Here is a 16,363-nt window from a genome sequence, read left to right as displayed (position 1 = left end):
GAGGTTTCCAACCTCAATGGGACTTACCCAGTTAGGTAATAGTTATATATATGCAGCACACCAAAGTATTGGACAGAACGACAAGTTTCCCATTTTTATAGGCAAAAAAAGGCAAAAAAAAAAAAAAAAAAATGTAAGTTTCGAAAAACAATACCAGCTCCAGCAGATAGGGGTTTGGATAACTTGCTCAAGGGCATTTCAGTAGGGCTGTTGATCATAAACACCCTCAGCAAAACTGTACTGTGCAGCAGGAGCGGAGAGGACGTGCTCGCCCCTGTCGGTTGTACGTGGAAGTGATCCAGATCATGGGGGCTGGACTGGATCCAGGTGCAAAAAAAGAGCCTGGCAGGATCATTAAGACGGAGCTCTCCACTGGAGAGCGCACACACACATACACACACTCGCACACAGAGCAGTGCAGAGGAGCTCTCATCCAGATCGGTGCCAGACGCACGGTCGACGTTTTGTTTTTGCGTGAGTTTTACTACGTTTTCGTTTGATTGTTTAAATTAAAAACAGTTAATACTTTACTTTTGTGTCAAGTTCGAAGTTGTTTCCATTTTGTCTGTGACTTTTCGCGTCTCTTTGGAATATCTTTCGGGAATAAAGGTGGATACTTCACGACGCACAGGTACAGTAAAGTTTGCTGACTGAATTGATTTCACTCTGTGGAGTTCGTCCACAGTCGGTGTCTGGCCAATGGTTAAATGCCATTTCCTGATTTTTTCCCTCTCTTCTCTGCTTGCAGAAGTCATCTTGAAAAAGTTCGAGCAGGATTGTTTCTTTCCGACGCAGGAGCGCACAGCAGCTCGGAGCGCTTCAAGAAAAAAAGAAAAAACGTCAGTCAGTGCGACTTAGTCTGGGGTGTTTTTTGAATTGAGCCGTCCCAGAAATGGTGGGGCACCTACACTTACAAGCGATGGATGATAGCCTGAAAGGAAAGAACCGGGAAGGGCTGCTCGACAGTCCGGATTCGGGATTGCCCCCTAGTCCCAGTCCGCCTTTCTGCTCACTGTCTCCGGGTCTGATCGAGTCGCGCTCCAGCAGCTGCACGACGCCCGTCGAAAGCCATCATGGATATTATAGAAAGGAAAGCAGAGAAGGCAAACTGGTAAGGAGAATATCTTTATAGTTTGAAACGGTTTTGCAATGAAACAGACTCGGGTCTGTTTTGTGTCCAGATTCATTTTTGCTGTCAGTCAGCTCACTGACACTGAATTAAAGGATAAAAAGAGACCTAATGGCCAAATAATAACGCTGCTGTGAGAAACGCTGAAAATCTGAGAGCATTTTAGTGCTTGGCCAGAAACAGATTTCACTTCAGTCCCACTCACCCAACATCTGGAAGCTCTCTTTCTCTCTCTCTCTCTCTCTCTCTCTCTCTCTCTCTCTCTCTCTCTCTCTCTCTCTCTCTCTCTCTCTCTCTCTCTCTCTGTCCGGAATTCCTTAGCTGCAAATTTCTGATGTTGCACTCATGCTGAAGATGCCACTCGCCCCCAGTAATCCAGTAAAAACGTCTTCTTGTTCACTCTGGTGCATCAGCTGGGCTCTAACTACATGGTGTCAGTGAGCTGATTAGGCCCAGCTGGGTTTCCAAACTGGGGTCCAGGGACTCCCAGGGGTCCTTGCCAGGATTCCAGGGGTTCCCAGCAAGATGACAGAAAATTTTGTAACAGTGTTACTTCACTTAGCAGCATGGATCTGAGTCAAGGTGTGTAGATTGCAAGGATGACTGCTGTGATCAGGTTTCATTTTCCTCACCTACAGGACAGAAAGACAGTAAAGACAGTAAAATAGGACAGTTTTACTGCCCTGTCAGTGGGGGGACTGACATGATAAAATTTGGGCTATACTTCCTCTTCTAGGTTTGTCTTATCTGGCATCATAGGCCTGAAGCAGTTATACTCAGTGGGAACCTTAAAGACGATAAGTCAGGCTTTTATCTTTGTAAACACTGAAATGAGCCATCAGGAGCAGGTCTGTGTCTTCTCCTCTAAATGACCCATGCTCTTTACCCAACATTTTTTACTTGTAACCCTTTTAAGTGAAGCAGTGTCCACTTGCTACACGTCTTCACAGGTTACATATTTTTTTTTGAGTAGCAAGTCATTTCATTAGTTCTCCAAATGTTTTCTTTGAATAGTTTTAGATTTTTGGCAACACGAAAACCTAGATATTTTTTTCCTTCTTTTTCTTTTTCTTTTGTCACAGCTGATAAGTCACAACTGATACGTCAGACCCCTCTGGTTGATTGACAAATCCTCGGGGGGATCCCAACCCCCAAGTTGCAAAACGTTGTATCAGATGGTCATTTCAGTCATCACTGTTTTCATTTCATAATTGTGACTCTGGTCCCACTACTTTAATATTAACTTTAATTCTGAAGTTTGAAAGTTATGTGATGACTAACTTTTTTCAATAATTCTTTATAGTCTGTTACTTCCTGACCCTCTGGGATCCTGCTCAATGTCAGAACATTAACAGGCTCAAAATGAAAACGTATCATAGAGAGAGGGCTGTAAAGGTTATTAATAAGCCTCAAACAGTTCCTGCTCAGACCTCACTGGAAACCAGCAAGCCCAGTAAACATGCTTTATTTCTTGAAAAGTTTAAATAGCTCTCGATATTACACATAATGTATTTGTCCAAGGAGAAATTGTACAAATAGTAAATTTCCAGCAATATATCTGCAGCAATTGCACATTAAATGAACTATTCATATAGTCAGTACACTCTAAGGCAATATTCATATTTGTTTAGCTTAGGACAGTCCAACTAAAATAGCATAATTCTTTACAATATGTTCCAGGGAAACTAAGATTTATGATAATTGATGTATTTTCTACACTTTTAGGGGATACTTGCATTTTAATGACACATCCTGCAGTGACTTGTGTGTCACACATGACAAGAGGGATTTGATTGAAAATCATTTCCAGGTCACTCCCAGTTTCAAAAGTCTTAAGAACATGTCTGCGCAGGTCTGGGTGGCTTTTAAAGTTTCTTAAGGAGGCCTCAGAAATGCAGTGCTGCATCCTGGGAGTTGCGTGACATCGGTTTGCTGAGGCCTGAAAGAGAAAAAGAGAGAGATCCTCTAATCCTCTGGAGGTTCAGATTAGTAGGACTCCTCTGCTTTGTGGTTTCCCTTTTAAAGATCAGTCCTGATAGGGGCTGCTCCTGCTTGTGTTTCTAATCCCGTCTACAGGCTTGTGTGTATGGAAGAAAATAAAACCTTTCCATCAGAAGAAAAAGGTTTTTTTGAGTTGTATGAGCAGATGTCTGGTTGCAGGACGAAGGGAGGCATACATTGTGATCAGTTTTTTTCTTTTTCCAAATCTATTTTTGTGTTGTTTTTGTGTGCCACCTAAGAACAATCCTCAAGTTCTATTTTGAGATGCAGGGGCTTGTTAGAGCGACTGCAGGCCATTGCATAAGTGTTTGATGACCTCTCACTTCTAAATTAAACGTGGATAAACACTCAGATGCCCTGTCCGTTTTCAAATTCGGTTCAAATTTATGCAGCTGCAGGATAATTAATTTTACACTTGCATCTCTTAACGTGAATAAGATTTATGAGTGGGACTAGGTGCATGAAAAATATGAGCGTGGTTATGTAATCTTGAATATTTCAGAGCTGGATAAGGTTATGTACACGTCCAGTTTACGGAGGTGGCTCAACTGTCAGTGGATTAACCAGGAGGACAGACAGGAGACAGATCTCATGACTTTTGATGATGATGCTCTCACATTAATGTCCTCACAAACACAGGATGTAAAGTCAGGGGGCTTCACCTCACCAAACAGGCAGAAAAATGTGTTAGAGTTGGCATTTGTCTCAGCAACTAGGCATTGTGCATTGTACATTGTGTGGGTTGCTCAGCTGCAGACTATTTTTCCTGGGCAGAAATGTGCTTCCAAAGGTGGAGGGGGGGTTATGCTTTGTGTGCATACTGGGGGATCCACTGCCTGAAGGTGACCTACCTTCCATTCACGAGTGTTTGCTTTGTTGATGAGCACACCGTAGAGAAATACCTGGGATGCTCTCCGTCCTGGAGCAGCAGAGGACAATCACATTCTCGTACAGTGTTTCCAGGTCTTGAAGCACCAGCAGCAGAAAACGAACGGCCTGCACATGGACTGTCTGTCAGTCTTGCGTGGCAAAACCAGCAGCTGTGCATGTCCAGTCCCACCATTCAGATAGAGTGGTGATGATCGAAGGCTGTAGGTAAGACGAGCTTCGCACAGCGATCTGCTGTGCCCTTGGCCTGTTCTTGCTCGTCCCCTGTAATGGCATGTGCGCTTAACAGTGGCCAAACCGCAGCATGTGACAGCCTCCTCTGTGTAATGTGAGAGGTGCCGGAGTTGTGCCATTTGATTCAGGTTGGACAGTGTTTGGAGAAAGAAAATGGTCAGCCACAACCTCTCCTCACAGTGTGTCTGTGTTTCTGATTGGTACAGGTCTGTTTGTCCCCTCTGGTGGGGACAGTCTGAGAGGTCAAGGGTCAATATACTAACAGATCTGCATGGTTCATACAGTTAGTTGAGTACAGTGTACATACATTGTGTCATCAGTAGCTTATCTGACACAATGAGGTAAACTTCCCCCATCATGTGTTGTACACTGCTTAAAACAGACATTATGAATTAATCACATGAAAATGAAAATTAATTGAAATTCCTATGATTCCTACAATAACTTAAGTGTGTGATACTCATTATTGGTTTATTAGAGTTTATTAGGAACATACTATTTCTTAGGTTGCTCCTTCAGGAACCTATCAGAGCTGAAACAATTAGTTGGTTAAAGAAATATTGAATGGAAGGAAAAGTAATCTGCAGACTCTTTAGACTGTGTGTGTTTATGTGTGTGTGAATTAGGGGTGTTCCATCTAAGTCACCTCACGATTCGATTACGATTCACAGTGCTACGATTCGACTATTTTGACGCCTTACTATACTATGACGTTTTTTATGACATTTTGAGGTCGAAAAAATTTTTGACTTTGTTTGGCCGATTTTGACGCCTTACTATACTACGACGTTTTTTATGACATTTTGAGGTCTGAAAAAAAAAAAGACTTTTTTTGGCCGATTTTGACGCCTTACTATACTGTTTTTTATGATATTTTGAGGTCAAAAAAATTTTTGACTTTTTTTGGCCGATTTTGACACCTTACTATAGTATGATGTTTTTTATGACATTTTGAGGTCTTAGGAAAATATAACTTTTTTGGGCATTTTTTGACGCCTTACTATACTATGACGTTTTTTATGACATTTTGAGGTCAAAAAAATTTTTGACTTTTTTTGGCCGATTTTGACGCCTTACTATAGTATGACGTTTTTTATGACATTTTGAGGTCTGAAAAAAATTTGACTTTTTTTGGCCGATTTTGACGCCTTACTGTACTATGACGTTTTTTATGACATTTTGAGGTTGAAAAAAATTTTGACTTTTTTTGGCAGAAAAAAATGGCATACTATACTATGACGTTTTTTATGAAATTTTGAGGTCGAAAAAAATTTTGACTTTTTTTGTCCGAACAAAACGCCATACTATACTATGACGTTTTTTATGACTTTTTGAGGTCAAAAAAATTTTTAACTTTTTTTGTCAAAAAAAAAAGCCATACTATACTATGACGTTTTTTATGACATTTTGAGGTCAAAAAAATTTTTGACTTCTTTTGTCCGATTTTGACGCCATACTATACTATGACGTTTTTTATGACATTTTGAGGTCGAAAAAAATTTTGACTTTTTTTGGCCGATTTTGACGCCTTACTATACTATGACGTTTTTTATGACTTTTTGAGGTCAAAAAAATTTTTGACTTTTTTTGTCCGAAAAAAACGCCATACTATACTATGACGTTTTTATGACTTTTTGAGGTCAAAAAAATTTTTGACTTTTTTTTTCCGAAAAAAAGGCCATACTATACTATGACGTTTTTTATGACATTTTGAGGTAAAAAAAATTTTTGACTTTTTTTGGCCGATTTTGACGCCTTACTATACTATGACGTTTTTTATGACATTTTGAGGTCAAAAAAATTTTTGACTTTTTTTGTCCAAAAAAAACGCCATACTATACTATGACGTTTTTTATGACTTTTTGAGGTCAAAAAAATTTTTGACTTTTTTTGTCCGAAAAAAACGCCATACTATACTATGACGTTTTTTATGACTTTTTGAGGTCAAAAAAAAATGTGACTTTTTTTGTCCGAAAAAAACGGCATACTATACTATGACGTTTTTTATGACATTTTGAGGTAAAAAAAAATTTTGACTTTTTTTGTCCGATTTTGATGCCTTACTATACTATGACGTTTTTTATGACTTTTTGAGGTCAAAAAAAATTTTGACTTTTTTTGTCCGAAAAAAACGCCATACTATACTATGACGTTTTTTATGACTTTTTGAGGTCAAAAAATTTTTTGACTTTTCTTGTCCAAAAAAAAGCCATACTATACTATGACGTTTTTTATGACATTTTGAGGTCAAAATTTTTTTTGAATTTTTTTGGCCGATTTTGACGCCTTACTATACTATGACGTTTTTTATGACATTTTGAGGTCAAAAAAAATTTTGACTTATTTTGGCCGATTTTGACGCCTTACTATACTATGACGTTTTTTATGACATTTTGAAGTAAAAAAAAAATTTGACTTTTTTTGGCCGATTTTAACGCCTTACTATACTATGACATTTTTTATGACATTTTGAGGTCAAAATTTTTTTTGACTTTTTTTGGCCGATTTTGATGCCTTACTATACTATGACGTTTTTTATGACATTTTGAGGTCTGAAAAAAAAATGACTTTTTTTGGCCGATTTTGACGCCTTACTATAGTATGACGTTTTTTATGACATTTTGAGGTCAAAAAAAATTTTGACTTTTTTTGGCCGATTTTGACGCCTTACTATACTATGACGTTTTTTATGACATTTTGAGGTCAAAAAAATTTTTGACTTTTTTTGGCCGATTTTGACGCCTTACTATATTATGACGTTTTTTATGACATTTTGAGGTCTGAAAAAAAAAAGACTTTTTTTGGCCGATTTTGACGCCTTACTGTACTATGACGTTTTTTATGACATTTTGAGGTCAAAAAAAATTTTGACTTTTTTTGGCCGATTTTGACACCTTACTATAGTATGATGTTTTTTATGACATTTTGAGGTCTTAGGAAAATATAACTTTTTTGGGCATTTTTTGACGCCTTACTATACTATGACGTTTTTTATGACATTTTGAGGTAAAAAAATTTTTTGACTTATTTTGGCCGATTTTGACGCCTTACTATACTATGACGTTTTTTATGACATTTTGAAGTCAAAAAAAAATTTGACTTTTTTTTGGCCGATTTTAACGCCTTACTATACTATGACATTTTTTATGACATTTTGAGGTCAAAATTTTTTTTGACTTTTTTTGGCCGATTTTGATGCCTTACTATACTATGACGTTTTTTATGACATTTTGAGGTCTGAAAAAAAAATGACTTTTTTTGGCCGATTTTGACGCCTTACTATAGTATGACGTTTTTTATGACATTTTGAGGTCAAAAAAAATTTTGACTTTTTTTGGCCGATTTTGACGCCTTACTATACTATGACGTTTTTTATGACATTTTGAGGTCAAAAAAATTTTTGACTTTTTTTGGCCGATTTTGACGCCTTACTATAGTATGACGTTTTTTATGACATTTTGAGGTCTGAAAAAAATTTGACTTTTTTTGGCCGATTTTGACGCCTTACTGTACTATGACGTTTTTTATGACATTTTGAGGTTGAAAAAAATTTTGACTTTTTTTGGCAGAAAAAAATGGCATACTATACTATGACGTTTTTTATGAAATTTTGAGGTCGAAAAAAATTTTGACTTTTTTTGTCCGAACAAAACGCCATACTATACTATGACGTTTTTTATGACTTTTTGAGGTCAAAAAAATTTTTAACTTTTTTTGTCAAAAAAAAAAGCCATACTATACTATGACGTTTTTTATGACATTTTGAGGTCAAAAAAATTTTTGACTTCTTTTGTCCGATTTTGACGCCATACTATACTATGACGTTTTTTTATGACATTTTGAGGTCGAAAAAAATTTTGACTTTTTTTGGCCGATTTTGACGCCTTACTATACTATGACGTTTTTTATGACTTTTTGAGGTCAAAAAAATTTTTGACTTTTTTTGTCCGAAAAAAACGCCATACTATACTATGACGTTTTTATGACTTTTTGAGGTCAAAAAAATTTTTGACTTTTTTTTTCCGAAAAAAAGGCCATACTATACTATGACGTTTTTTATGACATTTTGAGGTAAAAAAAATTTTTGACTTTTTTTGGCCGATTTTGACGCCTTACTATACTATGACGTTTTTTATGACATTTTGAGGTCAAAAAAAATTTTGACTTTTTTTGTCCAAAAAAAACGCCATACTATACTATGACGTTTTTTATGACTTTTTGAGGTCAAAAAAATTTTTGACTTTTTTTGTCCGAAAAAAACGCCATACTATACTATGACGTTTTTTATGACTTTTTGAGGTCAAAAAAAAATGTGACTTTTTTTGTCCGAAAAAAACGGCATACTATACTATGACGTTTTTTATGACATTTTGAGGTCAAAAAAAATTTTGACTTTTTTTGTCCGATTTTGATGCCTTACTATACTATGACGTTTTTTATGACTTTTTGAGGTCAAAAAAAATTTTGACTTTTTTTGTCCGAAAAAAACGCCTTACTATACTATGACGTTTTTTATGACTTTTTGAGGTCAAAAAATTTTTTGACTTTTCTTGTCCAAAAAAAAGCCATACTATACTATGACGTTTTTTATGACATTTTGAGGTCAAAATTTTTTTTGAATTTTTTTGGCCGATTTTGACGCCTTACTATACTATGACGTTTTTTATGACATTTTGAGGTCAAAAAAAATTTTGACTTTTTTTGGCCGATTTTGACGCCTTACTATACTATGACGTTTTTTATGACATTTTGAGGTCGAAAAAAATTTTGACTTTTTTTGTCCGAAAAAAACGCCATACTATACTATGACGTTTTTTTGACATTTTGAGGTCTGAAAAAAAAAAGACTTTTTTTGGCCGATTTTGACGCCTTACTATACTATGACGTTTTTTATGACATTTTGAGGTTGAAAAAAATTTTGACTTTTTTTGGCCGAAAACAACGCCATACTATACTATGACGTTTTTTATGACTTTTTGAGGTAAAAAAAATTTTGACTTTTTTTGTCAGAAAAAAACGGCATTCTATACTATGACGTTTTTTATGACATTTTGAGGTCAAAAATTTTTTTGACTTTTTTTGTCCAAAAAAAAGCCATACTATACTATGACGTTTTTTATGACATTTTGAGGTCAAAAAAATTTTTGACTTTTTTTGTCCGATTTTGACGCCATACTATACTATGACGTTTTTTATGACTTTTTGAGGTCAAAAAAAATTTTGACTTTTTTTGTCCGAAAAAAACGGCATACTATACTATGACGTTTTTTATGACATTTTGAGGTCAAAAAATTTTTTGACTTTTTTTGGCCGATTTTGACGCCTTACTATACTATGACGTTTTTTATGACATTTTGAGGTCGAAAAAAATTTTGACTTTTTTTGTCCGAAAAAAACGCCATACTATACTATGACGTTTTTTATGACTTTTTGAGGTCAAAAAAATTTTTGACTTTTTTTGTCCGAAAAAAACGCCATACTATACTATGACGTTTTTTATGACATTTTGAGGTCAAAAAATTTTTTGACTTTTTTTGTCCGATTTTGACGCCATACAATACTATGACGTTTTTTATGACATTTTGAGGTAAAAAAAAAATGTGACTTTTTTTGTCCGAAAAAAACGCCATACTATACTATGACGTTTTTTATGACATTTTGAGGTCTGAAAAAAAAAAGACTTTTTTTGGCCGATTTTGACGCCTTACTATACTATGACGTTTTTTATGACATTTTGAGGTCGAAAAAAATTTTGACTTTTTTTGGCCGATTTTGACGCCTTACTATACTATGACGTTTTTTATGACATTTTGAGGTTGAAAAAAATTTTGACTTTTTTTGTCCGAAAAAAAACGCCATACTATACTATGACGTTTTTTATGACTTTTTGAGGTCAAAAAAATTTTTGACTTTTTTTGTCCGAAAAAAAACGCCATACTATACTATGACGTTTTTTGTGACTTTTTGAGGTCAAAAAAAAATGTGACTTTTTTTGTCCGAAAAAAACGCCATACTATACTATGACGTTTTTTATGACATTTTGAGGTCAAAAAAATTTTTGACTTTTTTTGTCCGAAAAAAACGCCATACTATACTATGACATTTTTTTGTCATTTTGAGGTTAAAAAAAAATGTGACTTTTTTTGTCCGAAAAAAACGCCATACTATACTATGACGTTTTTTATGACTTTTTGAGGTCAAAAAAATTTTTGACTTTTTTTGTCCGAAAAAAACGCCATACTATACTATGACGTTTTTTATGACTTTTTGAGGTCAAAAATTTTTTTGACTTTTCTTGTCCAAAAAAAAGCCATACTATACTATGACGTTTTTTATGACATTTTGAGGTCAAAATTTTTTTTGAATTTTTTTTGCCGATTTTGACGCCTTACTATACTATGACGTTTTTTATGACATTTTGAGGTTGAAAAAAATTTTGACTTTTTTTGGCCGAAAAAAACGCCATACTATACTATGACGTTTTTTATGACATTTTGAGGTCAAAAAAACTTTTGACTTTTTTTGTCCGATTTTGACGCCATACTATACTATGACGTTTTTTATGACTTTTTGAGGTCAAAAAAAATTTTGACTTTTTTTTCCGAAAAAAACGCCATACTATACTATGACGTTTTTTATGACATTTTGAGGTCAAAAAATTTTTTGACTTTTTTTGTCCGAAAAAAACGCCTTACTATACTATGACGTTTTTTATGACATTTTGAGGTTGAAAAAAATTTTGACTTTTTTTGTCCGAAAAAAACGCCATACTATACTATGACGTTTTTTATGACTTTTTGAGGTCAAAAAAAATTTTGACTTTTTTTATCCGAAAAAAACGCCATACTATACTATGACGTTTTTTATGACATTTTGAGGTAAAAAATTTTTTTGACTTTTTTTGTCCGAAAAAAACGCCATACTATACTATGACGTTTTTTATGACTTTTTGAGGTAAAAAAAAATGTGACTTTTTTTGTCAGAAAAAAACGGCATTCTATACTATGACGTTTTTTATGACATTTTGAGGTCAAAAATTTTTTTGACTTTTTTTGTCCGAAAAAAACGCCATACTATACTATGACGTTTTTTATGACATTTTGAGGTCAAAAAAATTTTTGACTTTTTTTGTCCGATTTTGACGCCATACTATACTATGACGTTTTTTATGACTTTTTGAGGTCAAAAAAAATTTTGACTTTTTTTGTCCGAAAAAAACGGCATACTATACTATGACGTTTTTTATGACATTTTGAGGTCTGAAAAAAAAAAGACTTTTTTTGGCCGATTTTGACGCCTTACTATACTATGACGTTTTTTATGACATTTTGAGGTCAAAAAAAAATTTGACTTTTTTTATCCGAAAACAACGCCATACTATACTATGACGTTTTTTATGACTTTTTGAGGTCAAAAAAAATTTTGACTTTTTTTATCCGAAAAAAACGCCATACTATACTATGACGTTTTTTATGACTTTTTGAGGTTAAAAAAAAATTTGACTTTTTTTGGCCGATTTTGACGCCTTACTATACTATGACGTTTTTTATGACATTTTGAGGTAAAAAAAAAAAGTGACTTTTTTTGTCCGAAAAAAACGCCATACTATACTATGACGTTTTTTATGACATTTTGAGGTCTGAAAAAAAAAAGACTTTTTTTGGCCGATTTTGACGCCTTACTATACTATGACGTTTTTTATGACATTTTGAGGTCGAAAAAAATTTTGACTTTTTTTGTCCGAAAAAAACGCCATACTATACTATGACGTTTTTTATGACTTTTTGAGGTCAAAAAAATTTTTGACTTTTTTTGTCCAAAAAAAAGCCATACTATACTATGACGTTTTTTATGACATTTTGAGGTCAAAAATTTTTTTGACTTTTTTTGTCCGAAAAAAACGCCATACTATACTATGACGTTTTTTATGACATTTTGAGGTCAAAAAAATTTTTGACTTTTTTTGTCCGATTTTGACGCCATACTATACTATGACGTTTTTTATGACTTTTTGAGGTCAAAAAAAATTTTGACTTTTTTTGTCCGAAAAAACGGCATACTATACTATGACGTTTTTTATGACATTTTGAGGTCTGAAAAAAAAAGACTTTTTTTGGCCGATTTTGACGCCTTACTATACTATGACGTTTTTTATGACATTTTGAGGTCGAAAAAAATTTTGACTTTTTTTGTCCTAAAAAAACGGCATACTATACTATGACGTTTTTTATGACTTTTTGAGGTCAAAAAAATTTTTGACTTTTTTTGTCCGAAAAAAACGCCATACTATACTATGACGTTTTTTATGACATTTTGAGGTCAAAAAAATTTTTGACTTTTTTTGTCCGATTTTGACGCCATACAATACTATGACGTTTTTTATGACATTTTGAGGTAAAAAAAAAAATGTGACTTTTTTTGTCCGAAAAAAACGCCATACTATACTATGACGTTTTTTATGACATTTTGAGGTCTGAAAAAAAAAGACTTTTTTTGGCCGATTTTGACGCCTTACTATACTATGACGTTTTTTATGACATTTTGAGGTCGAAAAAAATTTTGACTTTTTTTGGCCGATTTTGACGCCTTACTATACTATGACGTTTTTTATGACATTTTGAGGTTGAAAAAAATTTTGACTTTTTTTGTCCGAAAAAAACGCCATACTATACTATGACGTTTTTTATGACTTTTTGAGGTCAAAAAAATTTTTGACTTTTTTTGTCCGAAAAAAACGCCATACTATACTATGACGTTTTTTATGACTTTTTGAGGTCAAAAAAAAATGTGACTTTTTTTGTCCGAAAAAAACGCCATACTATACTATGACGTTTTTTATGACATTTTGAGGTCAAAAAAAATTTTGACTTTTTTTGTCCGAAAAAAACGCCATACTATACTATGACATTTTTTTGTCATTTTGAGGTTAAAAAAAAATGTGACTTTTTTTGTCCGAAAAAAACGCCATACTATACTATGACGTTTTTTATGACTTTTTGAGGTCAAAAAAATTTTTGACTTTTTTTGTCCGAAAAAAACGCCATACTATACTATGACGTTTTTTATGACTTTTTGAGGTCAAAAATTTTTTTGACTTTTCTTGTCCAAAAAAAAGCCATACTATACTATGACGTTTTTTATGACATTTTGAGGTCAAAATTTTTTTTGAATTTTTTTTGCCGATTTTGACGCCTTACTATACTATGACGTTTTTTATGACATTTTGAGGTCAAAAAAAATTTTGACTTTTTTTGGCCGATTTTGACGCCTTACTATACTATGACGTTTTTTATGACTTTTTGAGGTCAAAAAAATTTTTGACTTTTTTTGTCCGATTTTGATGCCTTACTATACTATGACGTTTTTTATGACTTTTTGAGGTCAAAAAAATTTTTGACTTTTTTTGTCCAAAAAAAAGCCATACTATACTATGACGTTTTTTATGACATTTTGAGGTCAAAAATTTTTTTGACTTTTTTTGTCCGAAAAAAACGCCATACTATACTATGACGTTTTTTATGATTTTTTGAGGTCAAAAAAATTTTTGACTTTTTTTTTCCGAAAAAAACGCCATACTATACTATGACGTTTTTTATGACATTTTGAGGTTAAAAAAAAATTTGACTTTTTTTTTGCCGATTTTGGCGCCTTACTATACTATGACGTTTTTTATGACATTTTGAGGTCAAAAAATTTTTTGACTTTTTTTGTCCGAAAAAAACGCCATACTATACTATGACGTTTTTTATGACATTTTGAGGTCAAAAAATTTTTTGACTTTTTTTGTCCGATTTTGATGCCTTACTATATTATGACGTTTTTTATGACATTTTGAGGTCAAAAAAATTTTTGACTTTTTTTGTCCAAAAAAAAGCCATACTATACTATGACGTTTTTTATGACATTTTGAGGTCAAAAATTTTTTTGACTTTTTTTGTCCGAAAAAAACGCCATACTATACTATGACGTTTTTTATGACATTTTGAGGTCAAAAAAATTTTTGACTTTTTTTGTCCGATTTTGACGCCATACTATACTATGACGTTTTTTATGACATTTTGAGGTCGAAAAAAATTTTGACTTTTTTTGTCCGAAAAAAACGCCATACTATACTATGACGTTTTTTATGACTTTTTGAGGTCAAAAAAATTTTTGACTTTTTTTGTCCAAAAAAAAGCCATACTATACTATGACGTTTTTTATGACATTTTGAGGTCAAAAATTTTTTTGACTTTTTTTGTCCGAAAAAAACGCCATACTATACTATGACGTTTTTTATGACATTTTGAGGTCAAAAAAATTTTTGACTTTTTTTGTCCGATTTTGACGCCATACTATACTATGACGTTTTTTATGACATTTTGAGGTAAAAAAAAAATGTGACTTTTTTTGTCCGAAAAAAACGCCATACTATACTATGACGTTTTTTATGACATTTTGAGGTCTGAAAAAAAAAAGACTTTTTTTGGCCGATTTTGACGCCTTACTATACTATGACGTTTTTTATGACATTTTGAGGTCTGAAAAAAAAAAGACTTTTTTTGGCCGATTTTGACGCCTTACTATACTATGACGTTTTTTATGACATTTTGAGGTCGAAAAAAATTTTGACTTTTTTTGGCCGATTTTGACGCCTTACTATACTATGACGTTTTTTATGACATTTTGAGGTTGAAAAAAATTTTGACTTTTTTTGTCCGAAAAAAACGCCATACTATACTATGACGTTTTTTATGACTTTTTGAGGTCGAAAAAAATTTTTACTTTTTTTGGCCGATTTTGACGCCTTACTATACTATGACGTTTTTTATGACATTTTGAGGTCAAAAAAATTTTTGACTTTTTTTGTCCAAAAAAAAGCCATACTATACTATGACGTTTTTTTGACATTTTGAGGTCTGAAAAAAAAAGACTTTTTTTGGCCGATTTTGACGCCTTACTATACTATGACGTTTTTTATGACATTTTGAGGTCGAAAAAAATTTTGACTTTTTTTGGCCGATTTTGACGCCTTACTATACTATGACGTTTTTTATGACATTTTGAGGTTGAAAAAAATTTTGACTTTTTTTGGCCGAAAAAAAACGCCATACTATACTATGACGTTTTTTATGATTTTTTGAGGTCAAAAAATTTTTTGACTTTTTTTTTTCCGAAAAAAACGCAATACTATACTATGACGTTTTTTATGACATTTTGAGGTTAAAAAAAAATTTGACTTTTTTTTTGCCGATTTTGGCGCCTTACTATACTATGACGTTTTTTATGACATTTTGAGGTCAAAAAATTTTTTGACTTTTTTTGTCCGAAAAAAACGCCATACTATACTATGACGTTTTTTATGACATTTTGAGGTCAAAAAAAATTTTGACTTTTTTTGTCCGATTTTGATGCCTTACTATACTATGACGTTTTTTATGACTTTTTGAGGTCAAAAAAATTTTTGACTTTTTTTGTCCAAAAAAAAGCCATACTATACTATGACGTTTTTTATGACATTTTGAGGTCAAAAATTTTTTTGACTTTTTTTGTCCGATTTTGACGCCATACTATACTATGACGTTTTTTATGACATTTTGAGGTCTGAAAAAAAAAAAGACTTTTTTTGGCCGATTTTGACGCCTTACTATACTATGACGTTTTTTATGACTTTTTGAGGTCAAAAAAATTTTTGACTTTTTTTGTCCAAAAAAAAGCCATACTATACTATGACGTTTTTTATGACATTTTGAGGTCAAAAATTTTTTTGACTTTTTTTGTCCGAAAAAAACGCCATACTATACTATGACGTTTTTTATGACATTTTGAGGTCAAAAACATTTTTGACTTTTTTTGTCCGATTTTGACGCCATACTATACTATGACGTTTTTTATGACTTTTTGAGGTCAAAAAAAATTTTGACTTTTTTTGTCCGAAAAAAACGGCATACTATACTATGACGTTTTTTATGACATTTTGAGGTCTGAAAAAAAAAAGACTTTTTTTGGCCGATTTTGACGCCTTACTATACTATGACGTTTTTTATGACATTTTGAGGTCGAAAAAAATTGTGACTTTTTTTGGCTGATTTTGACGCCTTACTATACTATGACGTTTTTTATGACTTTTTG

General features: G+C 32.8%; 1 protein-coding gene across 1 annotated transcript in view; it reads left to right on the top strand.

Moving 5' to 3' along the window:
• The first annotated feature begins 392 nt into the window (after positions 1–392).
• The window catches only part of rflna (refilin A), a 35,895-nt gene continuing 19,924 nt past the window's right edge, over positions 393–16,363 (top strand). The window contains exons 1-2 of the mRNA XM_041042912.1: positions 393–631; positions 749–1,111. Coding sequence (XP_040898846.1) covers positions 893–1,111 — 219 coding nt within the window. The 5' untranslated portion in view covers positions 393–631; positions 749–892. The remainder of the gene's footprint in view (positions 632–748; positions 1,112–16,363) is intronic.

The sequence above is a fragment of the Toxotes jaculatrix genome, chromosome 7 (assembly GCF_017976425.1).
Source record: "Toxotes jaculatrix isolate fToxJac2 chromosome 7, fToxJac2.pri, whole genome shotgun sequence".
NCBI lineage: Eukaryota > Metazoa > Chordata > Actinopteri > Toxotidae > Toxotes > Toxotes jaculatrix.
The sequence above is the reverse complement of the archived record's forward strand: the minus strand, read 5'-3'. Positions and strand labels throughout refer to the sequence as shown.